Source organism: Tiliqua scincoides, chromosome 2, assembly GCF_035046505.1.
Source record: "Tiliqua scincoides isolate rTilSci1 chromosome 2, rTilSci1.hap2, whole genome shotgun sequence".
NCBI classification, from domain to species: Eukaryota; Metazoa; Chordata; class Lepidosauria; order Squamata; family Scincidae; genus Tiliqua; species Tiliqua scincoides.
The window spans coordinates 226,595,040-226,608,186 of record NC_089822.1 but is presented as its reverse complement, the minus strand read 5'-3'; the positions used below and the strand labels follow the sequence as shown (position 1 = coordinate 226,608,186).

Genomic DNA, 13,147 nt, shown 5'->3' with positions numbered 1-13,147 from the left:
TCCAAGTAAACCTGTGTATGACTGAGCTCTGTTTGACTGGATCATGCCTTTGCCCTTGTTGTGATCCAGTCCAGTAAAATTACTCTTTTTTTTTTAAGAATGGGCATCATTCAAGACTATGTAAAACACACACACACACACACACACACACACAGTGAGAGAGACAGAGTCAGAGAATTTAAAATGCAACAAAACTGAAGCCCTCGCATAGCAGATCTTTCCTGCACTCCCCCTCCTCCCAGTTGAAGTAATAAAAACGCACTTTCAGGATAAAACCACAGATCTTATCAGCTAGGTGATCTCATGCCTTTATTCAGACAGATTTTCCCCTGGGAGATGGAAACTATAGACCAACCAGCAAAACATTGAAAAAAGAAAATCAAAAGCCAGCAACTTTGGCTACTAGACCAGCCCAAATACTGTTTTCACAAGATTAGCTCATTTCCAAATCTCTGGTACTATTTTTGGCATCTAAACCTACCTACGCCTGCCAATTCTTCTTAAGTGACAGTGCATTGAAATTCGTTCATGTTTTACAACTTCATCTTGTACTGAGGATTTCCCTACAAAAGGGATACAATACTTTACTGGGTACTTTGACAATTTGCTTGCACTTCATCATTCAACTGTTGCCTTAGGACAGACCACTCATAACACAAAGGGGTTTTGTGTGGGCAAGCATCAGAAAGAGTTGCTACAGACAAGACCAACTCTGACAACTTTAACCCCTGCTAATTGGGTAAGAGGCACTTTTTCAAGTGGGTGCTCCTCTTTTTTCAGCAGGGGGGGGAGTAACTGGCCCACCTCAACCCAGCAGTGTCTGTTCTAGTGGCTGTCTGCTGGTATTCATTTGCATCTTTTTAGATTGTGAACCCTTTTGGGACAGGGAGCCATTTAGTTATTTGATTTTTCTCTGTAAACCACTTTGTGAACTTTTAGTTGAAAAGTGGTATATAAATACTACTACTACTGCTGCTGCTGCTGCTGCTGCTGCTGCTGCTGCTACTACTACTACTACTACTACTACTAATAATAATAATAATAATAATAATAACTATGATACTACTAGTGATATGTCACCAGTCTTCTTCAGCCTCATCAGTGATACAGTAAAAGTCAGAAACTCAAAGAATGTTAGCTTTCACCACTAATTCTTCAGAGTTAAATGGTCAGTAGGAAAGGGGAAAAAAGCTCCATGTTGTCCAGAGAGTTTCAAGGTTATTCCTTTGATAAATGACCAAATTTCACCCTAATTTCCATCATTAGGGTGAGACTGTCAGAGTTGGTTAAACCCATGAATTGCTATTCCTTCCTGCTCATTCACATAGGAGTGCTGGGCACAGCTATGAGCAGGTCGTTTCAGACTTTAAGACTCTGGGTAGGAGGGTGAAAGACCAGGGGGCCAGGGGTATTCTCATATGTTCCTGTGGCAACAGGCAGAGTTCTTGAGAGGGAGAGAAGAATGCTTCGGATGAATGACTATGTCAATAGTATCCTCGGGAGAGATTTGACTTCTGGGACTACAGACTGAGCTTCCTAAGGGCTACTGGCATGTTGGGCCGTACCTCACAAGGTCGGGGGGAAATGTTTTTGACAGAAGCATGGCAAACCTGATCAGCAGGGCTTTAAATTGAAGGCTGAGGGGTTGGAGACATAAGCCTAAAGCCTAAAACACAAGTAAATGCTCCAAACGGGAACCCTCGAACACTGCTATAACTAGGAAGCATAACTAGGAAGATGCCCAGACTAACTAAAGAAGGGGGAGGGACACTGAATCTTCAGAGTTTATATTGCACATATACGACTGCACGGAGTATGGGAAATAAACTGGATGAGTCTGACCTTCTAGCAAGTAAAGGTAAGTCTGACTTGATAGGAATAACTGAAACCTGGTGGGATGACTCTCATGATTGGAATGCATGAATGGAAGGTTACTGGTTGTTTTAGGGCCCAATCCTACCTTGCCGCAGCACTGCTCCTGCACCTACTGCCTGGTGATGGCCGGTGCAAGCTGCTGCAAAAGTGCAATAAAGCACTTTACAACAGCCCAGCGGTAGTTGCTGCTGGCACTGAGGATGGTGCAGGCAGGTGCTGGGCGGGGTAAGTGCGGTGCCCAGCAGCAGGGAGAAGGAGGGAGGACAGAATGGGGGCAGGGAGAAGGTGTAACTGAGCAGGGGGAGGGTGGCACAAGGGGAGCAGTTGAGGCCCAGAAGGGGGGATGGGATGATGGCAGGGACTACCACTGGATCCTATCCCCCCTCCTGCACCTTGGGGTCCTACCCAGGTCTTCTTGGTTCTGCACCAGTGATTGAGCTGGCACAGATCCAAGTAGACTCATAGCAGCTGCTGGGACTTGACTATCTGATCTGTTTCTCGGGCTGCCCAATCCTAACTTGCAGTGGAGCAGGCAGGCCAGTAGGCCTGCACTGCATCCAGCGCAGGTTTGGGGCCAAAAGCAGCAAGGGGAAAACTTTCGCCTCGCTCCATGTTGCACTGCAGTGGTTCCAATGGGTGTACTTGGATCTGTGATGACGTGGTGCAGATCCAAGCAGCATGGGAACAGGGTCAGGATCTGGCATAACCGTTGGATCCTGGCCTCACCTCCTGCTCCCCACCCACCCACCCCCTGCCCCAACATGCCTCCTCCCCACCCTCCCCATGTCCCCCCACCAGACCCCTGAGTTCGCCAAGCTCAGCTGAAACAAACTTAGCCTGCCAGGCCTGAATCCAGTGCGAATCCTTACGGCATGTTTGCAACATCCTCAGGTTGGCACAAGTGACCTGTGCTGGCCTAACCTGGGGGCTAGGATTGCACCCTTAGTCTTGGAAGAACTGCATGGATTTCTTGACGTTTTTGTTTTGTTTTAATTTTAATGTTGCTGCAGGGAGCTCCACATTTGATTACAACAATGGCATTGGGGAAGGGAACACTTTCCTTGTGCCATTTTTCCCAATCGAAATCCCCCAGCCCCAAGCTACTGTTAACAGCATGGGGGGGAAAAATGAATACTCCACAGGACTTACAGCAGCCAATTTAGGTTTTTTACAAAGGGCACTGGAGAAAGGGCTAAACAATTACTACACTTACATCACTACTCCAACAAAATTCAGAGCTTTTTCCCATGGATTCAATAAAATAAAAATGAAAATGTTGGAAGATCCAATCATATGTCTTCCACATAATGTATAGCTTGGCCTTTAAAGGTATAGAAGTATGAGGCCAGTTACTGTGCTTCCCTGCCTAAGAAAAAAAACATTCACAACTGATGCTTGGCACCAAAATGTAATCTCTCTTGCTGCTTCTTAATTCTCACTCCTTGTCTTATTATGGCCCAAGTCCACAATACATAAAATTCCCTGAGTTGCTTGCTTGAACTACAAAGTGGACTGCCAAACCACACACACACGTACAAACACACACACCCTTTGTCCTTTGTTTGTTCTTTGCTTCTCCAACATTTTCCCATCAATGTCCATTATTTATCCTGAATTTTAGTGTTTGTAGCCCAGCATGCAAAGCCATCGTTTCTAGGCCACAGTACACTGGCATTCTCCCTCCTTAACCAATGGCTGGCTCTGTGAGAGTCTTCAGAGTCCATTGGAAGCATAAGGTTCTACCACAATGCTGATAATCTGATAGAGAGTGTAGGAGCCAAAACGAAGGGAACGGGTCCAGTTATTAAGTGGGGGGGGGGGAAGAGGGCACTCCTCTCTTTTCTAGTGTCTCCTTCACAGAACTTAAGGAAGCTGAAATCTCTGCATTGGAATGAACTAATGTTTGTTTTCCTGGTTGCTCTGGAAAACACTGTGGAATATTGTTCCACACTTTTTCACTGTGGAATATTGTTTTTTTGAGTCACACTGAACCTCTGTCTTTTTCTAAAACACAACAGTTGGATGCTTGGCTCAGGTATAAAACTCCATCTGCAGTTCAATTTCATTCAGCATCATATGCTTTAGCAATGTTTTGCTTACACATAGTTCTTTAACTGGACTGAGCAGAACAAGAGGTGAGCAAATTATCATAGATACCTACTGAATACCTTTCTTTTCGCTCCCTGACTGAAACGACATTAAGGGTTGACATCAACTCCAGTTGAAGCTGCTTAATAATATCTTGATGTAAATATGAGACAATGGCTGAAGCAAGGGACTCTTGTTTACAGTTCTGCCATCATCTCCATTTACAAGAAACAAGCATTTTAGCCATAGCGAAACAGAGAAGAAAGATATAAAAGGAAGTGAAAAAGAAGAAAGGAAGGGGGGGCCAAACACAGGTGCTCCATCCTTATCTTGCTACCCTTCTTTTCTTATTCATATATGCACCTGTCTCTGTTCCACTGCCTCCCATTTCCACTATCCAAGACATCCGTTTCTTTTTCTGAGAAGTGGAAGAAGGGGATCTTGGGTTGGTAGTGCTCATGTGGTGTTGTGGGGTCAGGTAGCAACCCCCAGGAGCCAAGCTGTGCTCCAGGAAGTGCCAGCTTCAGTGGTGGACCTCCCATTATATTTGATGAAACAATGCCCCAGGCGTGAGCCTTTAGGACTCTGTGAAAGCCTCTCTGAGGCTCCCGATGGGGTTGGAAACTGTGCTTCCAGAAAAGCAGAAGCACAGTTTAAAGCCTAGGGGAAGCTTCAGGAACCTTCCCCGAGGTAGCCTTCGGTTGCGTGAGGCTCCATGAGCCTCAGGTGGGGGAGATTTGCATGGGGGGGGTTGGTTCTAGCCCACGGGGTGGACACCATTGTGGACCTTTGTCCCGGGGTGCAGGGCTGGGGAGGTCCACCACTGGCCAGCTTTCTGTCAGCAGTGGAAGCATTTCTTTTCTGGCTGAATGGAGAACCCAACAACGTGCAGTGTTAACAGGAACAAGCCCAGGCTGACCCAGTTTTGAACTGCCCCTGATCTGACACTACAGTACAGACACTGCACCTGATCCTGACCGCAGTTCAGACAAGTGTGGCATAAGTGCATGGTACTGTGCAGATCCTGTTAACAATATATGGGCTCACAACTCTATTGTAGGAATGACCTAGGGTCATTAGGCCCAAGAGGAATTTGATTTATTGCAAGACTTCTTTCAAAACAAAAATGTTAGCCTTTTACCTTGTGGATGACGTTGGAATCCCCCTGGTTGCTGTCTCCATCTCCAGAACTTTTCTGTTCCTCATCGGATGTGACATCTTCCGCAGGAATCACAGAGATAGGGCACACCTTGTAAGGTTCTGTGTAGGCACTGGAAACATAGGAAATAAGGTTATGGCACTCTCACTGGGCATTATCATCAAGAGCGGCTGTAGCAGTGGACTTGTTTCACTGGCAGCTTTTCTCCCAGGGAAATAGCAACTGTAGAACTACCACCCAATTCAGACCAGGATAATGATGGGAACAAAAGAGTTATATACACTTCCCTCATGCTGCAGTCCAGATCTGGATTACGACTCCCCACAGCTGCTACTTACCAATATAATATATATATTTTTTAAACCCAGTAGGGTTAAACAATGTGATTAAAGGGACATCTAGTTTGGCCAATAGTGAATATGAAATATGGTCTTTGATAGTATGAATAATCTGAATTACGATCATAATTAGTGTGCCAGGCAGTTTTGGGATGCTGGGGCAAATTGTCTACTGGGGCAAAACGCTGTAGGGGCCCACCACCTGCCCTCCCCCCACCCAGGAACGCCTTCCTTCCGCCTCCTCCCCACCTCCCCTTGCCTACCTTTGCTCTTTGCGTTGGCCCAGGTGGGCCAACACACCCTGCGTGGAAGAAGCTGGCGCGGAGGCTTGCATCAGCCCCCCAGGCCAGCACTTTTCTGAGTGCCAGCCCGGCTTCCTCCTGAGGAGGCACAAGTGACCTGAGCAGGCACAAAGTGACCCTCCTGGGTTGGCACAAGGGACTTGTGCCGGTCCAAGTCAAGGGTTGGTTTGCGCCCAATGTCCACGATACAAACTAAATAGACCAATGGTCTCAGTACAAGGAGGTTTCCTACAACTCAATTTTTAATGTCATTCAAACAGGTCCTAGACTAATCATCTTGTACCTCAGTTAATAGCTCATAACAATTGTTAATAATGTCTGGTGCACATGATGAGACCATAATGGCTTTAAAATGAACCTCAACTGCTGAGGGAAGAAACCTGGAAACATGAAAGGCACTATGTAAATGCAAGTCATTATGAGTCCCCTAAGCATTGCTATAGGCAACTCATCACCTTTATGTTTCTTTTTTCCTGCCATTAGATAACTCCAGCCTTTAATTTCACAAACAGCTCCAAGATGAAGCACAGCCAAATTTTCTTTCAGTCCATTGGGCACTGATGTGCCTGAACTGGGAAGCAGCAATTATGTAGTTTCTATTAATTTTGTCCTAAGCTAAATTTGCATAACTTAGTCCAAGTTAGGATCAATCCGACTATTATCATGCTAACTGAGCAAAGAGATTCCTTTCCAAAGTGGTGGTTTTCTTATATTTAGCAAGGAGAGACAATTGTCCCTGTTGATCCGAGCATAGCATGTTTTCCAAGGTGTGGTTTGCCAGTCTCTGTTTTTTTCCAGACTGCGAGCCCCTCTGAGGTGGGGAACACTTGCTATGTAAGTGCATTGTGATTTTTTAAAAATAATATCATTAATATTACTCATTATTAATTGAAATACTCTGAAAAAGAGTAGAACACACAAATTTCAAGGGCTGACTATGAGCCCAATCCTATGTATGTCTATCAGAAGTAAGTCAATGGGGCTTACTCCCAGTAAGTGTAGATAGGATTGCAACCTACTTCTTTTAGTTCACTCCTAAACAACACCGGGCCATGCACATGCTGCTCAGAATATTGATTCCCCTAGTTCAGAATAGCTCACTTCAATGTGACATGGGTCCAGGTCATTCCAAATTCAGGCTTGGGCTTGCCTTGTCACTGCTGCCACGAGCCCTACTTACCTTCCCTGTTAGTCCTTCCCTTCTCCCAAATTGAGCTGGTGGTATGACATGGCAAGTGCAAGGTCTGTCTCCTACCGTCCTTATGTAGAAACTGAGAATGGAGCTCAGCGCTAGCGATGGGAAGGCATAGGATTGGGCCCTAAGAGAACTGCATGTAGGATGTTGGCTGCTGTTGTTAGTATTAAAAATGTGTTTCCCTGCAAGCAGGCTATTACAGTCCCAGAACAGCTCTATCTCACAATTTTGCTGAATGCGTTTTCTATCTCCATCTAAAGACAGAATTCCCCTCATTGAAAAGTGTCTGCCCACTTAGCGGAGTCTGATGATTGCTTAGTGTTCCTCGTAAAAACAACACAACTGTCAAAGTATCTGCTCATGATACATTGCAGTAGTGTTCATAACAAAAGACAAAAGTATCTTGTATTGTTCATAAAGGAATTCAAAAGTACACTCTGTTGTTGTTAGTGTCTGACAATCCCTACTGCTAACTTAATGAGCTCTTGTGGGACAAAAACTAGCTGTTCCCTCATTTAGATTTAATGATGATGAATTATATTTCAGTCACATAATAGGTCTCCCCAAGTACTACCAGTGTGGGTTCATTTTGGAGTTCCATATTCATTTTATCAGTAATTTTATGCTCTGAAGTTATGTCTGTTAGAAACACAGAAAGCATGCTGCATATTTCAAGAGCTGTATTTCATTACTGAGACTGCAGGAACAAACTCATAAAGCTAAGAGTGCAAGAATGCTGGCATTAGAAACATATTTTCAGGTCTGAGAATGGTAGAAAAGGCATAAACGTAACTAATTCATATGTTACCTGAGCTTCATCTGCCTCTCTCTGTTGATTTTTCAAAGGATTAGCTAGATCAGGTGCAGTAATATAATCCAATTCCCTCTTTTTGACCTTGTCAATACAGTACTATAATCTTATATGTACCTATTTAATAATCTTTGTATCCTCCAGATGTTTCCTAGATCCCAATCAATAGATTGGGAAATGTGCTGAGAACTCTCTGTTAAAGATTCCTTGCCTCTTCCCACAAAATTTTCTAGAGAAAAGAAGTGACTATTAAATCAATTTAGGGGAGAAACTAGATGTGTTGCTACACATGTTGTTATTCTTCCATCTTTTCAAAATATAGCCAAAGGGGCCTCCAATCTCAATCAGAATCATGGTGCAGGTATAGGGGAGTTAACCCCTGCCCCACATGCTGCAGTTTCCCACATGCTTGGAATTCAATACTCCCAAGCTGATATTTGCCTCAGCTTTGTGTGGGACAATTTGTTTCAGGACTATGGTATGAGGGAAAGGGATCCATATCAGTGCCCCTCATGGTTGCAGTTAAAAAAGACAGAAAGACTATGCCATGTTTTAACATTCCATGTAGCTTGATCCTGAGTCTGTGGCAAGAAAAATGTCCCCTGATTTCACAATGTAATGCCTGTTGGTTTTTATTACAGACACAACTCCATCTCCTTGTGCCCCCATGATAAGGCTCAATTATAGCTCCTTTCCACATGTGGTTTCCAAGGATCTTGATAATGACAGAGAACACTGATTTACAGCCCAATCCCATGGGTCTGTTAGGGCACAGGAAGTTCCCTTCTGCAGTTGTCACTGCAGTGTGACACAGCAAGACACACCGGTGAGTGGAGTCCAGAAACCAGCAAAAGAAGCCGTTAGTTGCTGTTGGCATTCACTTATGGATTGCCCGGAGCCCACCAAGGTAAGAACAATGGCGGAGGGGATGTTCCTGAGTGGATTGGGATGGGCAGGAGGTGTAACATCAGCTCAAAATATACTACATGTTTTTGTTGTATTTCAAGCTGTACCTTGGAAAGTTAAAACCAGCTCCTGGAAGGTGGTCAATACTGCTGCAATTGATGTGGGTATGTTCTGGTGTGGTTATTGGATGGTGCCCATGACAAGGAACATAGGAAGCTGCCTCATGCCAAGTCAGACTCTTGTTTCATCTAGCACAGTATTGTTGACACTGACTGGCAGTATTGCTCCAAATTAGAATTCTGCCCGCCTGGAGTTGCCAGAGAATAAACTTGGGACATTCTGCACTAGTAGTATGTGCTGCACTACTGGGCTATGTCCTCTCCCATATTCTCCTGCCCTTGACTGAACTTTTTTGGCCCTTGACTGAACTATTTTGGAATTCCCCCCTTTTTTCAGAGTACAGGTCCAGCCTATTTATACACAGATTTTTTATATGATTCAACAGGAATGGCCCCTGCAAATGAGAAGGAATGTGCTGATCCCTGGAGAAGGGGAAAATGCACCCCTTTAAAATCAGTGTAAAAAACTGAGCAGTCCTTTAACAATAGACTCCTTAATGAGAGAGAGACAGAGGGCAGCTGGCTGACAATCCATCTCTCTCCAAGCGACCCCTCCCTTCCCCCTGAGCATGTGAAATTTCCCCTTGCCTCTGACTGAGCCGCTTATGGCCCCTATCCTGTGCTGGATACAGTGCAAGCCTCTTGGCTTGCCTGTTCCAGCGCAGGATAGGATTGCGCCCTTTGCTAATTTTTTTAAAATTTATTTTTTATTATTTTCCAAAATAATAAAACAAACAACAAATATAAACAAACACATCACACACACACACACACACACACACACACACACACACACACACCTGTTGGAGGGTGCAGGCAATCATATATCAATATATCTAATCAATCAATACATATCTTCTAATCTTGTTCCTCTTCTAGCTTAGCCTCTTAATATCATATCTATCATATCATATCCTGTATAATATATCATGTATACAATATATTCATCTAAATGCCCCATCTTATACATCTACAACATCATTTTCAACCAAGCATAAAATGATCTCCATTGCTCTATCTGTGTTGGTTTACGCTGTTGATCCAAAGTCTCTGTAAGCCCATTCATTTCCGCCACATTCATTATTTTCTCTATTAATTCATCTTTCGTTGGAATTTTAATAACTTTCCAGTATCTAGCATATAAAATCCTTATGGCAGTTAATATCATAATAACTAAATACACATCATTTTCTTTATCTATAATATCTTTATTATATAATATTTCTACTAAGCAAATAACTTTTGCAACTGAAGCAAGACTTTCTTTCATTTTTGAGATGAATGTTGACAGAGTAAATACTCCATCCTGCCTTAACCATCATGTTTCTTTTTACTATTCACCTTCTCATTTTGTCTTCTTCTTGTTACTATCAGTGAGTGCCTCCTTGTCCCTCTAGTTTCTTCCTTCTCTGATTCCTCAATTGTCTCTGAATCATCTGATTTCTTTTCTTCCCGCTCCATTTCTGCACTTTCTAGTTCTTTTCTTCTCAATTCCTCTTCCTCATTTTCTTCATTTCTCGTCTCACCTTTCATCACTGTTCTCAAAAAATTTTCTGCTTTCATTGTTGAATTTATATTATATCTCCATGACTGGAATTGAAAAACATACCTTCTGGGAGAAGCCAGCTATATGGTATTTGCTTTCCTCTTAAAATTTTTACTAGCTCTTCATATTCTTTTCTCTTCTTTCTCACTCTCCAAGGGACATGTTTCAGAATTTTCACTTTGCTACCCCCCACCATCCATTCCTTTTCTTGTGAGATCTTCAATATTTTATCTCTGTAAAAAGTTTCAAATGGATTTGTCTTGGTAGTTCATGTTTTCTTAGATAGAAAGTGCTCACTCTTCTTGCTGAATCCAGATCCATGAGTATCTCCTCTGTTGGCGTGTTGATCCACTCTGATATTAAATCACCAATCAGACGTCATGTATCTTCCTCTTTCTGTTCTGGTACATTTTGTATTCTCACCACTCAAGCTGTACTCTCCATCTGAAATTCCATTAAAGTTGCCTCTCCATCATATTGGTTTTGTTCTATCTCCAGTATTCTAAATTGATCTTTTGTTGTCTTTTTTTCTAATTTTCTAATCTTTTGTGTATTCTCATCTGCTTGATCTTTAACGGCTTTCAGTTGCACACTAAGATCATTTAGTTGTGTAGTTAAAACATCCAGTCTAGCTTGAACCTGCAAAAATTGATTTGTGTGCTGCTGTCCCATCATCACTAATTTTTCTATATTGTCTTGTAATATCTGCTTCCACTCTTTCCCTTTCTGTTCCTCTTGTGTTAGTTTTCCCAAGCTTGACTCCAGGGTTGGAGACTCCTTAACTTTTGCTCCTTTTCCTGTCGTCCTTTTTCTTCCTTCTTATATCTTCTTTCCTGTAAAACTCAAATATCTGTTATCACATATATCACTATCAGTTACCCATACATCACATCACATCATCAAAATAAAATTCAACTGTTCACCCATAAAAACCAACACAGGGAAATTTTTAATCAAATAAACCTTTGCCTTGCAAAGTTTTTTTTAACGCCACTAGATGTCCTCAGGGTATCATCCTCCTTCACTTGTGAAGTCCTGTTCTTATCCTTGCAATGTCTTTTTAAATCCATTAGATGTCCCCATGTTCTATTCTTCTTATTCTGTTTTCTTGGTTCTATTGCTTACATTTGTTGCTATATCAACCACATTCTGTTCCAAATCTGAATTCAAAGCAATGAAACTGCTTTTGCAAAACAAAGAAATGCAGATCTCCAGTCCTCTCCACAGGCACTCCAAGATCTCCACAGGAAAAGAAAACTGAACGTTTCAAAGCAAAGTTTATATTCCAAAACGATTAATTTGTAATCCAACGAGTTTTAGATTTGTAAAGTTAGAGTTATGCTCTCATATTTCCATTACAAGCTTGGCAGGTCTCCTCCAAAGCTTCTTCTCAAACAAGCAAACAAATGAGCGGAGAAAGCCTCCCCCCCGCTTCCTCTTCCCAGAGGGGGAAATCCTGCCCCTCCTTCTTCTTCCCTCTGGCAAAAGCTTAATCAGGGAGTCAATCAATTGAGAGGCTAAGCTAGAAGAAGAACAAGATTAGAAGATATGTATTGATTGATTAGATATATTGATACATGATTGCCTGCACCCTCCAACGGGGTGTGTGTGTGTGTGTGTGTGTGTGTGTGTGTGTGTGTGTGTTGAGTTTGTGTTTGTTATGTGTTTGTTTATATTTGCCAGGCGGCAGCCTTGGAGTGGAGGGAGAAGGGGGCGGGGCGGCAGCAGCCACTCTCACAGCTGAGCAACTCCCATTTCTTCTGCTTTAAAAAAAAGCGCAGACAACGGGCAGAAGACGGGCTCGTATTCTGCCCAGGGGTGTAACTGTATCGCTGCGAGAGGACATCCCGTGCCTTCCCTTTGGGTTCCTGGCGCCTCCCTAAAGAGCCGTGCCGCACAGTTTGAATAACACTGTCCTATATGTACAGGAAACAAGTGAAAATTAGTACCAAGACAATGAAGGTTAAAACTGAACTGTACTGAAATGCAAAAAGAAATCAATCTGGAAGCATCTACAGAGGGGATGTTTTCATGGAGTAAGCCTGTAAACTTTCTTATGCTAAGGGAGAAAAGAATATGACCATTTCAAATTTGCTCTAGTACTCCAATGGTCACAGTACTTTAACCAGAGAATAACTCCACAATTACTGCTTTCTGGGATGTGAACAGTGGTGTGTACTTGGGTCTGTTTCCCTTACTGTTACGGGACCCTTTGTTACTTGTTCCCTTTGTTCACTTTTACCTCCCTGTCTCCCTGCCACTTTACACCTGCATATATGCTAGGCCAAGCATATCAAATCAATATTGCAGCATAAGGAGAATGAGACCCAGAGGAAAAGTTGGTACAAACCAGCAGAAGTCAGCAGAATTCAATGGAGGAGAACAGAGAATAGCTACTGGGAAAGCAGAGCAATTTCAAGGGATCTGAGGACAGGCAGAGATAAATGCTTTTCAGGGCAACAAAAATGACAACACTCTCCTCCCCATCTGTAGTATTTTCTTTCAGCCCAGTGTCCCCTTCCTCAGTTGTAGAAAAATGAACACAGACCTGCATTCTTTAAAGATCTGTTTAAAGCGCCTCTGATGAAGATCTTAATGTGTGGGCAGGTTCATATGGCAGTCCTTCAGACATCCAGACCCCAAACTAAGGATGTTTTGAAGGTTAAAAGTGACACTCTGAACTGTGCCCAGAAATCAACAAGATGCCACTGGAGCTGTTTCAACAAAGAAATGTTCCCTGCAGCAAGTACCAGCCACAAATTGGTTGCAGTGTTTTCCACCAATGAAAGACTAGTTCGACTTCAAAGG

At 43.0% G+C, this 13,147-nt stretch overlaps 1 protein-coding gene across 2 annotated transcripts in view; it reads right to left on the bottom strand.

The window, feature by feature from the left end:
* The window catches only part of FGD5 (FYVE, RhoGEF and PH domain containing 5), a 152,445-nt gene that overhangs the window by 87,848 nt on the left and 51,450 nt on the right, over positions 1-13,147 (bottom strand). For both annotated transcript variants that reach the window (XM_066616284.1, XM_066616283.1), the window contains exon 3: positions 5,105-5,234. In XM_066616284.1, coding sequence (XP_066472381.1) covers positions 5,105-5,234 — 130 coding nt within the window. The remainder of the gene's footprint in view (positions 1-5,104; positions 5,235-13,147) is intronic.